Genomic DNA, 17662 nt, shown 5'->3' on the forward strand with positions numbered 1-17662 from the left:
AAGGAACTCAAGTAACACTGGTAGAGGCAGGAGCACCATGTACATTGATGGTGCTATATAAATAAATAATAATAATAATAATAGGAGGGAAAGATTTAGGGGATATCAGAAGCAGAGAATCCAAAGGGCCTGATGTTATTGTGAGTGCAGCAGATATTCTCTCCGCCATGTCCTCAGCTTACATAGAAATGATTTGCACGCAGCATGGAGGATGTACTGGCAGAGGTCAGAGCTGGCTGGCTCCATCTTGCTTAGCAGGCATAACAATATGCTGCTTTTAGTTGCAATTGTGCAGGCCCTTGGTTACGATGCTGCAGTTAAATTGGCATAAGCAGAGAGTGGACTGCTGCATGACTGGAATTTACAAATGAACTCAATAACTGACAATACATGTGCACTGAATGACAGCTGTCGTCTGGCATTAATTTGCTTCACAGTGGCTGACAATGACAAAGACGAAATATGTCGCCAAAGAGTGGCTCTTCCAGTTTCTTGGTGTAGTGGCAGGATTCTCGCGCTGTGTGCAAGATGTCCTGGATGCAGTTTATTTATTTGTTTATTCAAACATTTGTATCTCGCCCTATATTATTGGGATCTCAGGACGGGCATACTGATAAAATCAATTCAAACAGTAGAAAATAATGTACACAGCTAAAACTATATTAAACTACCATATTTCTTCGATTCTAAGATGCCATCGATTGTAAGACGCACACTAATTTCAGTACCATCCACAGAAAAAAAGCTTTGCTTCTAAGAAATAATAAACACACCCGTGATTCTAAGACGCACCCCATTTTTAGAGATGTTTATATGGGGAAAAAAGTGTGTCTTAGAATCGAAGAAATACGGTATTAACAAGCCAAAACCAGTAGAAAAAAATTAAACAATTAAAACAATGTGCAGCTTTTAGGCATTTTTAGCCCTCAAAGGCTTTGTAAAAAGCCACATTTTAACCTGTTGCCGAAATGAGGCCAAGGTCGGTGCTAGTCGGGTCTCCAAGTGGAGGGCATTTCACAACTGGGGTACCACAACAGACAAAGCCTTGCACCTTTAGGGGAGAGGCCAAAACTTAATGGCAAGGCATGTGTTTTCATGCAAAAGGCCCCAGTTTAATCCTTGTTATCTCCAGACAGGGTTGGGAAAGACTCTGCCTGAAGAGACACTTGCTAGTACTGAGCTAGATGAACTCAGGGCCAGCATCAGGGTTGGTATCCCTGGGCATTTCCTGAGGCCCACACCTGTGCAGGGCTCCCCAATACTAATCACTGGAGCCTTCTGCTACTCCTCCAGTCCTTGTCTGTCTTTGCTTGTTCGCCTGCCCTCTCCAAGCATGCAAAGCAAGCAGTAATGAGGGTGAGAAAAAGGACAAGCAGCTCCCACTTGGGGTGCATTCTCCCTCTGGGAAGTTGTGCAGATTGTGCCACAGGGAGAGAGCAAGCGAATAAGCAGCAGTGACAGTGGCGAGGAGTTTGTGCGCCCACTGAGGGCATTTTGCCTAAAATCTCCTCAAAACCTGGAGGCAGCACTGGATGAACCCATAGTGTGACTCTAAGGCAACTTACCAGCTTCCTGGTTCTTTTAAAATTGTACATCCCCAACCTATTGGTAATTGCTTAAAGGGTGTCTCACAACAATTAAAACAACAGGAACAATATTTTTAAAATCCAGAAAATAAAATAGCACTGTAGCACAAGATGTAAAACCTCTCACATTCAAAGGCATTCAAGGTAAGTAAAGAAACAAAGGAATGTGTGATCACAACAGCCATCCCAACCTACCTGTTGTCCGTCCAGCACACTGTAGCATGCCCATATGCGGAAGGGGTACATGCATCGCAGCTGAAAACACTGAAGTTCAACAACAACATATTCGCTGTGTTTCACAACCTGGGAGGGAAAATATTGTTTAAATACATTTCCATTTCATAGAAGGAAAGAAATCAAAACAGCAGAATGCAACCGAAACAGCAGTAAACTCATCAACACAGGCGAAAAGTGAAATAGCTGGATTAAAATTGTTCCATCGATCCCTAAATGAAAGAACCATCTTTAGCTTTAGAATTCCCTCCTCTCTGGTTGCCTTCCACTGCAAGGTTAAGACCTTTCTTTTTAAAAGGCTTTCAGTAGTTTATTTTTATAACTGACAAGGGCAAACTGTAGTTTTGATCCTGGCTTATTCCAGGAAACCAGTGTTTAGGTAAACCACAGTTCTCAGTTTGGACATAAAAACAAACTGCTGTTAAGGCTTGAGCAGGATTGTTTGTGTGCTGTTTAACTACAGTTTACCTCATTACAGCAGATCCAGGCCTTTCTGTCAGAGGCAGAACCTTCAACTTAATAGGCTAATTTTCTACAGGCAGGAAGTTTTCTTTGCTTTGGGGGATCAAACAAACAACCACCTTTATCCTGTAGCTTTGTTGGTACTGTCCAGGATTAGCCTTACAACTCGATGGTTTTAAAATTTTGTATATTTTTAATGTTTACTGCTTTTGTGAACCGTCCAGAGAGCTTCAGCTGTGGGGCGGTGTATAAATGCAATTAAATAAATAAATAAATAAATAAATAGATTCTGCTTCGTGTGTATTATTATTATTAATAATAATATTTATTTATATAGCACCATCAATGTACATGGTGCTGTACAGAGTAAAACAGTAAATAGCGAGACCCTGCCGCATAGGCTTACATTCTAATAAAACCATGATAAAACAATAAGGAGGGGAAGAGAAAGCAAACAGGCACAGGGTAGGGTAAACAGGCACTGGGTAGGGTAAAACTAACAGTATAAAGTCAGAACAAAATCAAGTGTAAACAGCTTTCTAGGGACATAATAATGTAATGGGCAGGAAAACCAGAAGGCCTACTAATAACGTGTTTAAAGAGTGTTTAAAGAGATATATGTACACACACATGAGCCACACGCACACACACACACACTTATGATCCTAGTATTTTACATGATCACAGAAGAAAAGTTATTACCTTTTCAAGGATGTCATACTTTGCAACCTCAAAGTCTTCCGGAAAATAAGGAATGTTTTCATCATTATCTGAAATCCATCTGGAACCACCACCAAAAAAGTCAGTTTCTTTATCATTATTGAACACAATTAAGCCCTCTGCATGAAAATCAGCAGCGTAATGAAACAATAATGCATCTGAACTCTTTCCAAAGCCAGTGGCAAAGCTTCCACAGGTTTGTACAGAAGCAAGATCTATTTTGAGTTTTGTTTGCTTAGACGTCCTTACAAATGAAGGCTGCTATCCTGTGCCCATTTATGAGCACTTGGATCCCCGTGATTCCGGGCATTTCTACACGAGGCTTTTATCCTGCTGCACCTTTACTGAGGTTTCTGCTTCCGGAATCTTTATAGGATTAAGATTGGTTCCTTTACACTTGCTTTTTCTGGGGTTTTTCTTTTTCTGCCTATCTATATGTTACATTATACAACCACAAGATGACACTGTTATAGCAGAATTATGCAATTTCACATGACACTCATTCCGCCATTTCTAAATAATACCAGACCTCCTCATTATGGAAAAAAATAACATGTGAATGGTTGCAAAGCACGGAACAGGCCCTGGAAGATGATGTTGTGTAAGGACCTGCAAACTACTGTGAGTAAACAAACATGAGGACACAATAAAAGCCTTGTGTAGAAAGGCTATTCATCAGGATAATCGTATGCAAAACTAGGCACAGGATCAGTTATCAATTTAAGGGAGGTAGCTGTGCTGTTAGCAGTGACTCTCCGGGGTCTCGGGCAGAACATTTTCTCCATCACCTGTTACCTGACTCTTTTAACCAAAGATGCCAGGGGCTGAACATGGCGTATTCTGATTGCAAAGCATGTGCCTTACTGAGCCTTGATCCCTGAGTTAAGATCCCTCCCCCAAAATTGTCTGCTGAGAAGTTTGGTTCTTCTTTTGAACAAAAATTCAAACATTTACCTTAGTCTATCCACAATGCCACTGACATTAAATTCACTCTTGTTATCCTTCTCAGTGGCTTCCTTTTCCTTATGACTGTCGTTTCCATGATCCAATTTCACAATAGTCACATCCTTTATATCTTCCAGCTCTTTTGAGTAAGAATATAAATGAAATGTAACCAATACATCCTAATATATAACCAATATACAACTTGATGATGTGTACCTTTGGTAAACCTTAAGATGTGCGTATAGGGGCCATGTGCATGTCTTAGGAATGTCAGGTGTGCAGCACCAAGTGGGTGCAACCCTAAACAGTAATCTGGAAGAAAGACTACAGGGAGCCCAAGGCAGGATGTAAGTACCCCACCCCCGCCCCCCAAAAAGATGTATGCATTGAAATATAACGACAGAACATCCCTTAAAATCCCAGGCATAGCGACTGTTAAGATATGAATAAAGCTCTGGCTTTATGTGCTCATAAGAGGTCTGGGACAACCACAACCTGGGGAGAGGTTTCACATCATCACATAGCTCATAAATATTTTTAGCCTGCCTTTAAACTTAAAGGCCTGATTTTATATCAAAGTTACTAGTCCACAAGAACTTCCTTTACCTGTTATACATGCTGATATTTTGGAAGGTTCATAGTCATCCGTCTGTAAGAGTCTTCTTTCTTCAACTGAGTCCCATATGAAATCAGCACCTACAACGGGCAGCCGATATTTCTGGATAGTCTTCCGATGAGTGGAGCCAAGTGCATTAGCATCATCAGTGATGACATGAGTGCACTAAAATTAAATTAAGATGCAATTTATAAAATGCAGAATTGCTCATACTACCAACATATTGATCTGGTTTGCACAATCACCGCAGCCCACCATGGCTAGATGGAACAACTATTAGGTGGATCCACACTTGGCTACAGAATCGGACTCAAAGAGTACTTATCAATGGAACCTTCTCAAACTGGGGAGAGGCAACGAGTGGGGTGCCGCAGGGCTCAGTCCTGGGCCCAGTGCTCTTCAACATTTTTATTAATGATTTGGACAAGGAGGTGCAGGGAACGCTGATCAAATTTGCAGATGACACAAAATTGGGTGGGATAGCTAATACCCTGGAAGACAGAAACAAACTTCAAAGTGATCTTGATAGGCTGGAGTGCTGGGCTGAAAACAACAGAATGAAATTTAATAGGGATAAATGCCAAGTTCTACATTTAGGGAATAGAAACCAAGTGCACAGTTACAAGATGGGGGACACTTGGCTCAGCAATACTACAAACGAGAAAGATCTTGGAATTGTTGTAGATCACAAGCTGAATATGAGCCAACAGTGCGATATGGCTGCAAGAAAGGCAAATGCTATTTTGGGCTGCATTAATAGAAGTATAGCTTCCAAATCACGTGAGGTACTGGTTCCTCTCTATTCGGCCCTGGTTAGGCCTCATCTAGAGTATTGTGTCCAATTCTGGGCTCCACAATTCAAGAAGGACGCAGACAAGCTGGAGCGTGTTCAGAAGAGGGCAACCGGGATGATCAGAGGTCTAGAAACAAAGCCCTATGAAGAGAGACTGAAAGAACTGGGCATGTTTAGCCTGGAGAAGAGAAGATTGAGGGGAGACAGGATAGCACTCTTCAAATACTTAAAAGGTTGTCACACAGAGGAGGGCCAGGATCTCTTCTCGATCCTCCCAGAGTGCAGGACACGGAATAACGGGCTCAAGTTAAAGGAAGCCAGATTCCGGATGGACATCAGGAAAAACTTCCTAACTGTTAGAGCAGTGCGACGGTGGAATCAGTTACCTAGGGAGGTTGTGGGCTCTCCCACACTAGAGGCCTTCAAGAGGCAGCTGGACAACCATCTGTCAGGGATGCTTTAGGGTGGATTCCAGCATTGAGCAGGGGGTTGGACTCGATGGCCTTGTAGGCCCCTTCCAACTCTGCTATTCTATGATTCTAATTTAAGCCATGACAAACCATGGTACCCATGGCGCCAAGTTGTCTATTCAGGCCACAACTTGTTGTGTCATCAGAACCTGAGTGGCAGGGGTTGTTTGAGGGTTAAATGACCTATGGTCCGTTTGTCGATTAAATGACCCTTAAATAACTCACAACAACCCATGCCGCCTAATACAACAAACCATGGCAAATCCCTGGCCAGAGACTGAATATTCAAAATGGCCACCCACACATGCTGCAACCCACCGTGTCTTAAATAAGCTTCGGTGGACTAGGATAATCATGCAAACCTGCCCAGTATGTGCACAAAAAGAGAGTTAGTGTATGCGCCTTTTAAAACTGAACATTGATTCATTTTCTATCAAAATAATATGTACAACTTGGAACCTCTAAAAATTTGTGTGAGTACGTACTGGATGTTTGGGCTCAGAGACAGCGGGTCAGCTAAGCCCAATTCCACCTTCTTTAATCTTTTTGGCAGTACCTTTCATTGGACACACCACTTTACAAAGAGAACGAATGATAGATTACTTCCTTTTTCATGTTTATTCTTTACAGAATTTACAATGCAATCCTATACCTGTTTACTTGGAGGTCAATCCTGATGTGGTCAATGGAAAGCAGTAAATGAGTTTAGGAATGCAGCCTTAGACTATTTTCTTGTAAGAACCCTAATACTCTATTTAAAGACATTTTATACAAAACTATATTCATTCATAGCATCAATAATTGCTTTAAAGCCACTCATAGGATATATAAGAGACAGAAGCAGAAGGTTCATTTCTTGCATAGTTACCCCAATAAAAGTCTTCCTTGGCTATTTCATCAGGCCCTCAACATAGTAGCAGCAAGGACACTCCACATCAAGTTACTTGTGAGTTAAGGGACCTGTTCAGATGTAACACTAAACTATGGTTTGGCATTATGAGAATGAGCCTTGAGGAACCATCAATTCCTCGTTTTCAGGCCAGTGCAAACTAGTCTTGCAAATGGTGGTTTGCTGTAAGAATTGGAAGTGTAGGCTCATGGTGCACAAGGGGAGGGGCAGCGTGTGACCTTGAAGTTCTGCAGGGTCAATTTTTGTAATAGTAGACCATGGTTTTGCATTATATTGTAATAACAGACCATGGTTTTACATTACATTAGCCATTTTTGGCTTTGCGAGATAAATTAGACTTGCCTGCTATAGCTGAAATGCAATAGTTGCAATTGCAACATTTGTTAGAATCTAGATTTGATCCTGCTGCTTCCAGAGCCTCAGAATCCTTTCTGTTATTGAAAATACTTCATAGAATCATAGAATAGTAGAGTTGGAAGGAGCCTACAAGGCCATCGAGTCCAACCCCCTGCTAAATGCAGGCATCCACCCTAAATCCACCCTACTTATTAAAGATGATCCAGTAGATCGACCCATGATCCATGGTTATAAATACTTATTAGTGAATAAATATAATACAGAGGAGTCTTAGGCAGGAATGGAAAAGGGAACTAAAATTGTTCTTTTTTTTTTTTTTTTGCCTAATCAATGGATCGCTGCTTTGGCATCTATATCTTATGTACTTGTTGATTTTCATCTACATTTTTTTCAGCAAAAAACTGTTGTTTCAAGTCTATTGAACATCACAATAACTCTTTAATAAAGGTTTGTCTAATTGTTGGAAGTATAATACAGCTGATACTTATTTCAATCATATGTTTTGGAAATGCCCGATAGCTGCCTCCTTTTGGGATAAACTTTGTATTAGAAAACGCTTTAGTATTTATTGAGGTACATGTCCTTCTACATTATTTACCAGCTTTTTAGAATTTAACGTATGGTCAACATAATTGGATTTTTTGCCTCCTTTTTACTGCCAAAAGACTGATACTACAACACTGAAATGATAAATTCTTACCTTCTATAATGCAATGGATTGAAGACCATGCTCTACACCAAGCAGGATATTCCACTATGAAAGCGGTATATAAAAGGCAGGAGCCACACCACTGCTTTATAGCGGTATTGAAGTGCACTGACAACTGTTGGGGCCCATGACACATACCATATACCACTTTCATAGTGGTATATCCTGCTTGATGTAGATGTGTCATGGGCCCCAACAGTTATCAGTGTACTTCAGTACCACTATAAAGCAGTAGTGTGATTCCTGCCTTTTATATACCGCTTTCATACTGCTTTCATAGTGGAATATCTTGCTTGGTGTAGATGAGCCCCATGCAAAACTAGTGACATTTGAAAGAGTGTTACCGATGCCACTTGCAAGTGGACCTGTTTTTATAGTTGTTTATAAAGTTGTTTATAGTTGTTTTTAGATATATGTTTCTGTGTATGTTGCATGTTTTTGTGGTTTTTAATTGTTTTAATCTTATGTAACTCACTCAGAGAGCTTTTGCTATGGGGCGGTATAGAAATGTAATAAATAATAATAATAGGTCTGCTTTTATTGCAGTTTATGTATAATCTATTTCCTTTTTCTTTCTTAGAACGTCGTAACAATCCAACCTGATATCCTTAGTGTATAGGGATATGTAGCTATATCAGCATTTTTTTTTTCATTTTTCTGTTGTTCGTTTGATAAAATAAAAACTAAAAACTGTCTGGCAAATGACGATTTGCCACAAGCAAGAATTGGAAGTTCAGGGTCATGGTGCACAAGGGGAAGGGCAGCTTGTGATCTTGAGTTTCCGCAGGGCTTAGTTTTGCAATAGCAGACCGTGGTTTTTACATTACATTTGTATAGGCCCAGAGCCTGTGACATGAGGGAGACATGGGACTAAGAGCAGCACCGAACTGGCATTCCTGCTGATTATGTTGTGCCAGCAGGAATGACTACTAGTGCAACAGGGATCTGAGGTTCTAAAAGTAACCTAAGAAATGAGCGGAAACACTTATTTCCAGGCTGGAACATCTCAGTGTCAGGATACGTCCACTGCCCTGCCCCGTTCATTTCTGGTTGCTTTTAGAACTGCTAAATATCCATTACACAAGCAGTTCTTCCCACTGGCACATGAGCACAATAGGATACTGCTTCAAGACTACCTAGGCCCTAGTTACCATTTGCTGACAGAATTAATTTTGTGTTTATCCCACATAATTTCATTCCTTTCCACATTGCACCCTTTTTGTGGGTTTGTTGCTTTCTCTGCCAGAAGTCAATGCTTACTTTCTTCAATACTTCTTCCTGTTTATACCACTGAAATAAAATTGAAACTTACCTCATGATTCAACACAAATTTAATCTGCCCACCATTTTCTTTAATCCAGTTCTTCAGTCTGTTCTTTTCCAAAATGGATAATTTTTTCACTTTCAGGAAGAACACACAGTTTGCAAATATTCCTCCTGTCATCCTGCAAAACGTCAAAATCTCAACTTCAGAAAGGTTCCATATTCTTTTTATTGATAAGGGATGTGTTTGTTTGTTTTTAAAGTTGCTAAGCACCACCCAGCCAACACACATTAACTGTATGGCTTACTTCATATTTCCTCATTATCTATTTTGAGTTTTCCATCCTATACCCATGATATATCCATATCTGTATTCAATAGGCACTCAGCCTGTGAGGAGAAAACAAACTAGAAAATGCAATTGGTGCCCCTAGAGCAGAGGTATCAAAACCCAAGGGCCAAATCCACCCCACCTGAGGTCCCAATCTGGCACTCCAGAGTCCCTTGATGGCCATGCTTTCTCCCCCACAATCTTTTCCCAATAGCAGATCATTTGATGTCTTCTCAGGTTTTGCCTGCCTCCTCCCCTTATTCTAAAAGGTTGAAATGCCCTTCCTAAGACTTAGTTACTGGCACTAAGACCTTTAAGCTAAAATATGCTGGTATTTTAAGCCGCATACTGGCTTTGGCCCAACCCCCTTTTGCCTTCAGCTTCACCCACTCCTGGATTGCAGCCCCACCCCACCAGAGCTTCCTCATACTAGAATTTGGTTCTTGGGCTGAAAACCAAAACTGTAGCCTAACGGTTTTCCTCACAATGCAAATTCCAGCTTCAGAGATGGGATTTCCCCCCTCCATGTCTTTTGGGATCCTGGTCATTACCACACTCACACCTCCCAATGAAGCTACTTGCATTTTTATATCTTTTTTTTTAGTTTTTTAATATAATGTAACAAAACATTATGTAACTTAACAATGTGAGATAACACTAAGAACATCCCTACATCTTTATCTCAATCCTTGTTACATTCAATTGTGTTGCTTCTCTAATCTTTATCAGTTTATAATCTGTTAACCCAATAAATCTTTCCATAAAAGACCATTTGACTGTGGTGGTTGTTTTACCTCTTTGTGCTGTATCATAAAGTTATAAAATCCCAACAATTCGTGATGAAGTTATCCCCTTTTTACACATTTATGTACACCCTCCATGTGTTAATTAACTGTTCCATTAAACCTATCGACCATAATCTGAGTCTCCCATTGCTTAATGGATGGACCATGCTTTTCCAACTCTTCGCTATTTCCATTCTTGCTGCTACCCAAAAGAATGTCAGAGGAGCCTTATGTTTTCATTGATTTATAATAAGAGTAAGCCCACCTTCGGGGAGATTTGGATCACCTGATCTGTGATTAAAGCAGCCTCCTTAAACATCTTTTGCCCAAACTGATTGTCACACAAGACCACCATGTGTGAAAAACGTGCCTGTTTTGTTACACTTCCTCCAAAACTTTGGTGAAGTTTTTTTTTAATAAATATAAGAGTTTCTTAGGAGTGAGATACCATTATGAAATACCTTAATTGTATTTTCCTTGATTTTTGCAGAGGTGGATTTCATTAGGGATTGCTGGTACAATCTAGCCCATTTCCCTTTGTCAATAGTTGTTCCCAGGTCCTTTCCCCATCCCTGAATAATTCTACTCATTGCAGAAAATTCTGCTATTTGGTTTATTTAAAAACTGCACGTTCAAATGCAAAGACACATTTAACCTCACATCCTACAATGCTATCCTGCACCTGGGAGTAAACCCCACTGAACTCAATGGGACCTACTTCTGCATAGATATCTAGAGGATTGTGTTGTTAATCCAGAAGCCTATTTCCAGCAGTGGCCAGCAAGATGCTTCTGGAAAGCTCACAGTAGTGCATGAAAACATTAGCTGCCTTTACCCTGCCCCCACACACTTCGGTTGTTTCCCGGCAGACACAGTGCCTTCAAACACGGAAGTTCCATATATGACTAAAAGCCATTGAACTTAACTCTCTCCAAACCATGCATAACTGTATATGCCACTTAGACTTCAATTCTATACTAACATTCCTGAGAGCGGGGATCATCAAATGAGCGTTTTCTAGCATGCTCATTACTGGGCACTCACAGGTTTTTGAGGGTCCTATTCAACCCAAACAAAAGCAATGCAGTAACCACACTAAAATAAAGACATGCTGGGGATGGGAACTTGGAACCTTCCGCATGCAAAACATGTGCATTCCCAGTGAGCTACGGCCACTCCCTAGTATAGTCATTATGCAAATACCAAACCTCAGTTCCCAAAAAGTGCAAACATCCCTGATTTCACAGTAATGAAGCTAGGAGTTCACAGTTCCTTATCTGCCTGAAGATTTGAAAAAAGCAAAGTCAGTAAACTTAATAAGGACCTAACCTTTATATGGCCCTCCACCCCAGGTTTTTCTTTTCTACATATACCCCCTTTAACAGGCATGGGGGTGGGGGCAATGCTTGCTAATGTCCTGCACCTAAATGAAGAGTTGGGTTGGACACAATTTAATAGCATCTCATAGAGGACACTCCCCTGGACATTCGGGGATACGATCTAGGGTGGACTAAAGTTTATTGTTGGGTGCAAAGCCCTAGTTCCTTATTTGTTATTGTTAAATAATTGAGCATTGCACAGAAATGGCAGTTTTGAGTTTAAATCATTATTGTGGAGCTCAAAGGGGACAATCCCCGTCATGGAAACATAAAATAACTGGGTAGACAAAAGCTTATTTTGAGGTGCGAGGGGTAAATACACTTTAGTTCCTTATTTGGTTTACTGACTGAACTCTTGTTTCGATGTATGTACTAATAAGTAACTGGGAACTAGTAACCAACTTCAAGTATTGTCCTAACTTGAATTTCTACCAGCATCATATAAACACTTAAAAGATATATCTTACAAGTGTAGTAACGTAAGAGAGATATTTGCACTAATCAGATAATGAAAGAAGGCACCTAACCGTCTTCCTCACCTCTTTTTTAATGCCAAGTTTCCCATTAAGTCCCAAGCTTAACAAAGAGTTTCATTTGAGTTGTGCTATAGCCTATTCCAAACAGCAAGTGACTAGAAGAAAAGGCAAGCACTCGAGGGGGAAACAGCAGGAGCATTTTGTACTTTTTCATCCTGCGTAGGATTACAAACGCTCTTATCCAGCGCTCTTGGGCTTTTAACACCTGCATGGCAAACAGAAATTCTGCTGGTTGAGCTTCTCCCAGCCTACAAAGATGAGGAAAGCGTTGCCTGCAGAAGTTGCTGCTGTCATGCTGTGGAAGGCAGAAACGGCCTTCCAGAAGGGGGGGGGGAAGTTGGCAACTCTCGTCCATAGCAAAACAACGAGTTGACCCCCTTTAAAACACCGTTAAACCTGTTCTTATTTGCATGGAATTCAGAACGAGACATTAATCAAAAGTGGTGCTTACCTGCCGGCAATGTTATTCCAACATTATTCCGGGCATTTCCTGGTTCTTTGGCTATTAGGTGACGCTCTATTGCCGTCGACTGTACTAAAACAAAGCCTTCCAATCAAGATTGGGCATTGCCTCTGGCTCTGAACCAAAGAACCAACTGTAGAAAAAAGGAAGCGCGCGCCCTCTGGTGTGTGCTATACGAAAGAACTCTCCCTGAACTCTTCAGTGCAGGGCGGGGAAGGCAGAGGCTTTGTTGACTGAGGTGGAGCAACAACTCGAGTCAGTAATATCCAAGGGTGGTCAAATAATTTTGGCCCCAGAGTTCCCACAAGTGCTTCTTCCTCCTCCTGGCAACAGCAGCAACAACAAATGCAGTTGCCTGGGCATGGCATACCCGTGGACCCTAGTCAACCACCACTAGTCAGGGCTAATCATCCTGCTAGTATGAAACAAACAATGGTTACAAAAACTAGAAGAAACGCCTCGAACGGGCAGTGCCAAGGCCAAGAACGCTGCACAGACCTAACAGTCAGCCCAAACGGCAATGAATAAGGAATGAACAGGCAATAATTAAGGAAAAGAATAACCACCCAAACTCCCCCAGACGTGTTTTGCCTGTTCCACACCCAAGGCGATGCTTAGCTTAGTCAGATGAAATGAACCGTAGTGTTATGTGTTGTTACTATAAGAGCACACAATTCGAAAAGATGGCATCAGCATACCGAACAGAGCTTCATAGACTTTTTCTGGGGACGGTGTAAAAGACGGAACGGAACAAAACAGAAGAGGCTTTTTTATATTAGAAAAACCCACGCCAAAAACAGTGGCATGTGTTAGAAACACGTGAGAACAATATTTTAGGACTAACATCCTTGCAATATTATATCATTATTAACCCCATAACTCCCAGAATAACATCCAGAACAGAATGGATGGCCCTTTTGTTGATGATTAATACTCTTTTTTGGTCTATTAGTCTGTGTTCTGTTACAGTGCCTGTTATGTGGGGTAATTTCCAGAAAAAGGGGACGGTGTAAAAGCCGGAACGGAACACGCTGGAACAACCTCTTTATATTAAAAAAAAAATGCCAAAAGCATGCCCCATAACTCAGAATATCATCCGGAACAGAATAGATGGCCCAGAAACACCACTTCTGAATGACTGAAATCAACCAAACCCACCAGTCACATGTAACTCCATGACAGTGATGCACTAAGCACCAAAACTTCCACGAAAACCATGTTTGGATACCCGTTCTGGGCCATAGAGCATTTTGCTCAAAACAGGCTGGAATGGCAACTTCCAAGTGAGCCAAATCAATCAAACTCACCACTCACACATTACTAGATGGGACAGATATAAGCCACAAAACTTCCATGAAAACCACATTCTGATACCTGTTCCGGGCTGTAATTCGTATTCCACAAAACAGGCTTCCGCAAAATAAACTTTCTCAGAATTCAGAGCGAAGAGCTGCAAACACAGTTTCCTACAGAAGTCCATAGTTGTCGTGTGGTGTTGTATAGTGCTTAAAATATCAGACTTAGTGTCTTCAGTCCATTTATTATGGAATTCAATGGGTATACTAGTGTACATAACTTTGGAATAAACTTGGACATTATAGCAAAGGACATCTGGCTCATTCCCACCAATACACACAGTTCTCATTGGATATTAATAATTGTTTTCTTCAAGTGAAAATTAGTTTGTATCTTGATTCCACCCATAATATTGCCACAAAGTACAACAGTATTTATTTATTTATTACATTTCTATACCACCCAATAGCCGAAGCTCTCTGGGCGGTTCACAAAAATTAAAAACATTCAAAGTATAAAACAACAGTATAAAACCATAATATAAAATACAATATAAAAGCTCAACCAGATAAAAACAGCAGCAATGCAAAATTACAAATTTAAAACACCAAGTTAAAATTTATTTATAGACTGTTAAAATGCTGGGAGAATAAAAAGGCGTCTAAAAGCATATAACGTAGGTGCCAAGTGAACCTCCTTAGGGAGCTAATTTCACAGCCGGGGTGCCACAGCAGAGAAGGCCCTCCTCCTGGTAGCCACCTGCGTCACTTCCTTTGGCAGGGGCTCGCGGAGAAGGACCCCTGAGGATGACCTTAGGGTCCGGGCAGGTACATATGGAGGAGGCGTTCCTTTCATTACACTTCATTTTGGTCTTTGTGCTTAATGGGTGTAGCTTCATAATGGAATCGCTTTCCCCCCATCCCTATCCTAGTCTGATATTTTAAGCACATTACCACACCATATGACAATTATGGGCTTCTGTTGGAAACTATCTTTGCAGATCTTCGCTCTCGATTCTGAGAAAGTTTATTAAATGTTCCAGTTAGTACAATGAAGGTGGTTTATTTGATTGCCTTTATGCACAGAGAAGTTGCCATTCTAGGCAATTTCCCAACAATAGGTTGTGCCTCATTTTGATCACCCATAATTTTCTTTTTCAGCTAATGTTGGGAATATGAACTATGGCCCTGAACAGGTATCAGAACCTGGCTTTCATGGAAGTTTTGTGGCTTATTATATCTGTGCCACCTGGTAATGTGTGAGTGGTGAGTTTGGTTGCATTGACTCACTTGGAAGCTGCCGTTCCAGCCTGTTTTTCGCAAAACGGACTATGGCCGGGAATGGGCATCAAAACATAGTTTTCGTGGAAGTTTTGGTGCTTATTGCATCACTGCCATGGAGTTACATGTGACTGGTGGGTTTGGTTGATTTCAGTCATTCAGAAGTGGTGGTTCTGGGCCATCCATTCTGTTCCGGATGTTATTCTGGGAGTTATGGGGCATGTTTTTGGCATGTTTTTTTTTTAATATAAAGAGGTTGTTCCAGCGTGTTCCGTTCCGGCTTTTACACTGTCCCCTTTTTCTGGAAATTACCCCACCTGACAAGCACTGTAACAGAACAAAGACTAATAGACCAAAAAAGAGTATTAATCATCAACAAAAGGCTAACAAAACATGACATTCAAAAAATTAAAGAAGAAATAGCACAACAGAATACTAAAATGAAAAGCACAGATGCACCAATAACAAGCACACAAACACCCACAGAAGAAACACCAAACTTAGACACAACAAACCCATCCGAGGATTCTCAGACAATGAAACAATCTGAAACTCACAAGAAACACAAACACAAATCCATTTTTTCTTAATTTTTTAATTTCCCCCCGGGAAAAAACAAACAAAAAAAGGCTTTGGGGGGGGGGAAACCGTAAAAAACCTCCCCCCCCTGAATTTTCCCGGGTTTTCACCCCAAGCCTTCACATCTCTGCTCAATCCTCTTGGTGTATCTAAGGAATCTTGCTTTCAAAGGCTCATGCCAACAATCCTAAGCGTTGGTCTTTTCAGATGCCACAGGATTGTTTTTGCAAGGTTGTAATGCATGTTTTAGACGGTATGATTGATGACCAAGCCACGTTGCTAGCGCACACACATATCTCCCAGTAACTACATTTACAAAGCTGTAGAGATGTGTTTTATTGATTTATTAATAATGAAGGGCGGGGGTGAAACTTGAACAATGAACTGAGGACCAACTGAAGTTGGGCAACAAGAATTGAGGCCAAACATCCGTCTTACAGAGCAAGTAAAAAAACTAAAACAAAACTCCATGATGATTTTTTTTAAAAAAAGTTTACAGCACTTATTATTATTATGAATTGATTTTGCGATTCTGCGCAGCAGCTAATTAGCTATCCTGTACTAATGTTGTTCCCCGCCTCGATCCAAAGGGAGAGGCGGGTAAGAAATATATTATTATTATTAGCTACATTTCCCTTAACACCCTAACACTGTTCCCTCCCGCCTCAGAGACAAGCTGAGAGGCTCAGCCCCGCCCTTTAACTGCCACCGCTTTAAGACGACAAGCGCAACGACGCCTATACAACGTCCCTCTCTTTCCCCGATGCTTCCTGGAAATTGTAGTTGATGTGGAAGTTATTCCCTTCGTAGAGCGTGGGCCGTTAAATCCAAAGAACTATAATTCCCAGCATGCACCGCAGCTAGCTTTGTTCAGCCTGTGGCGCTAGGAGCTCGGACGACGGCGGCAGGTTTGTAAAGGGTCTGGCGGGTGTCTTCCTGCAGAGAGGTTGGAGTTAATTTAGGTGAGTCGGAGGGAGGTGGGCTGGGAGTGGATCGTTTTCCAAACGGGGGCGCGACATGGACAGTCTTGAGGGGAGGACCTCTTATACCAATGCGAGAAATTTTGGGGTTTTCTTTTGATGGGGTTGGAAATTATCGGGGTTAGTAGCCTTGCAATCCTTCAGATCCGGACCTCACCTTTAGTTCCGGGCTGGAACAGCTTTAGGGTGCAACCCTATGCATGTTTAGGCAGAAAACTACTTTACAACTCCAGGATAAATGGCTGGCTGGAAAATGCTGGACGTTGTAGGACATTTTTCTGTCTATAAATGCATAGGATGTGTGTTTTCTCCCTCTCTCAAAATACTTTTATACAATGAAATTTTCACAATGCATGTGATATGAAGTGTATATAGGTGCATTTTGTTTCTCTAATAGGTGTCTGTGTTGATTATCTCTGGTAGTCAAATATCAAGTTTGTAATATGGCCAAATATGTCAATGTATGAATGTCTTGTCAACTAACAGATACCCTTCATTCAGATATTAGGGAGGTTTGAGCAGAATAGAATTTTCTTATGTTTTGGAATATACCTTTAAAAATATAGATTGCAAGGCTCTACTGAATACTACTTTAATGAAGGCCGTGAATTACCATTACAGCTTGATAGCCTTGATCATAATGCACTGTAACTGGTAAGAACCTCCTCCTCATCTGTTAACATTGAAATCCTAATTTTATATTGAGACACTGACAAAATTTGATTTTGTTCTGACTTTATACTGTTAGTTTTACCCTACCCAGTGCCTGTTTACCCTACCCTGTGCCTGTTTGCTTTCTCTTCCCCTCCTTATTGTTTTATCCTGGTTTTATTAGAATGTAAGCCTATGTGGCAGGGTCTCGCTATTTACTGTTTTACTCTGTACAGCACCATGTACATTGATGGTGCTATATAAATATAATAATAATAATAATAATAATAATAATAATAATAATAATAAGTGATGGA

The 17662-nt window shown here is 40.9% G+C and overlaps 1 protein-coding gene across 1 annotated transcript in view; it reads right to left on the reverse strand.

The window, feature by feature from the left end:
- The window catches only part of PARP4 (poly(ADP-ribose) polymerase family member 4), a 60855-nt gene extending 48233 nt beyond the window's left edge, over window positions 1–12622 (reverse strand). The window contains exons 1-6 of the mRNA XM_063127729.1: window positions 12548–12622; window positions 9115–9247; window positions 4554–4728; window positions 3957–4086; window positions 2985–3063; window positions 1782–1889 (exon numbers count right to left, since the gene is read on the reverse strand). Coding sequence (XP_062983799.1) covers window positions 1782–1889; window positions 2985–3063; window positions 3957–4086; window positions 4554–4728; window positions 9115–9246 — 624 coding nt within the window. The 5' untranslated portion in view covers window position 9247; window positions 12548–12622. The remainder of the gene's footprint in view (window positions 1–1781; window positions 1890–2984; window positions 3064–3956; window positions 4087–4553; window positions 4729–9114; window positions 9248–12547) is intronic.
- Window positions 12623–17662: the final 5040 nt, after the last annotated feature.

Source organism: Elgaria multicarinata, chromosome 5 (genome assembly GCF_023053635.1).
Source record: "Elgaria multicarinata webbii isolate HBS135686 ecotype San Diego chromosome 5, rElgMul1.1.pri, whole genome shotgun sequence".
NCBI lineage: Eukaryota > Metazoa > Chordata > Lepidosauria > Squamata > Anguidae > Elgaria > Elgaria multicarinata.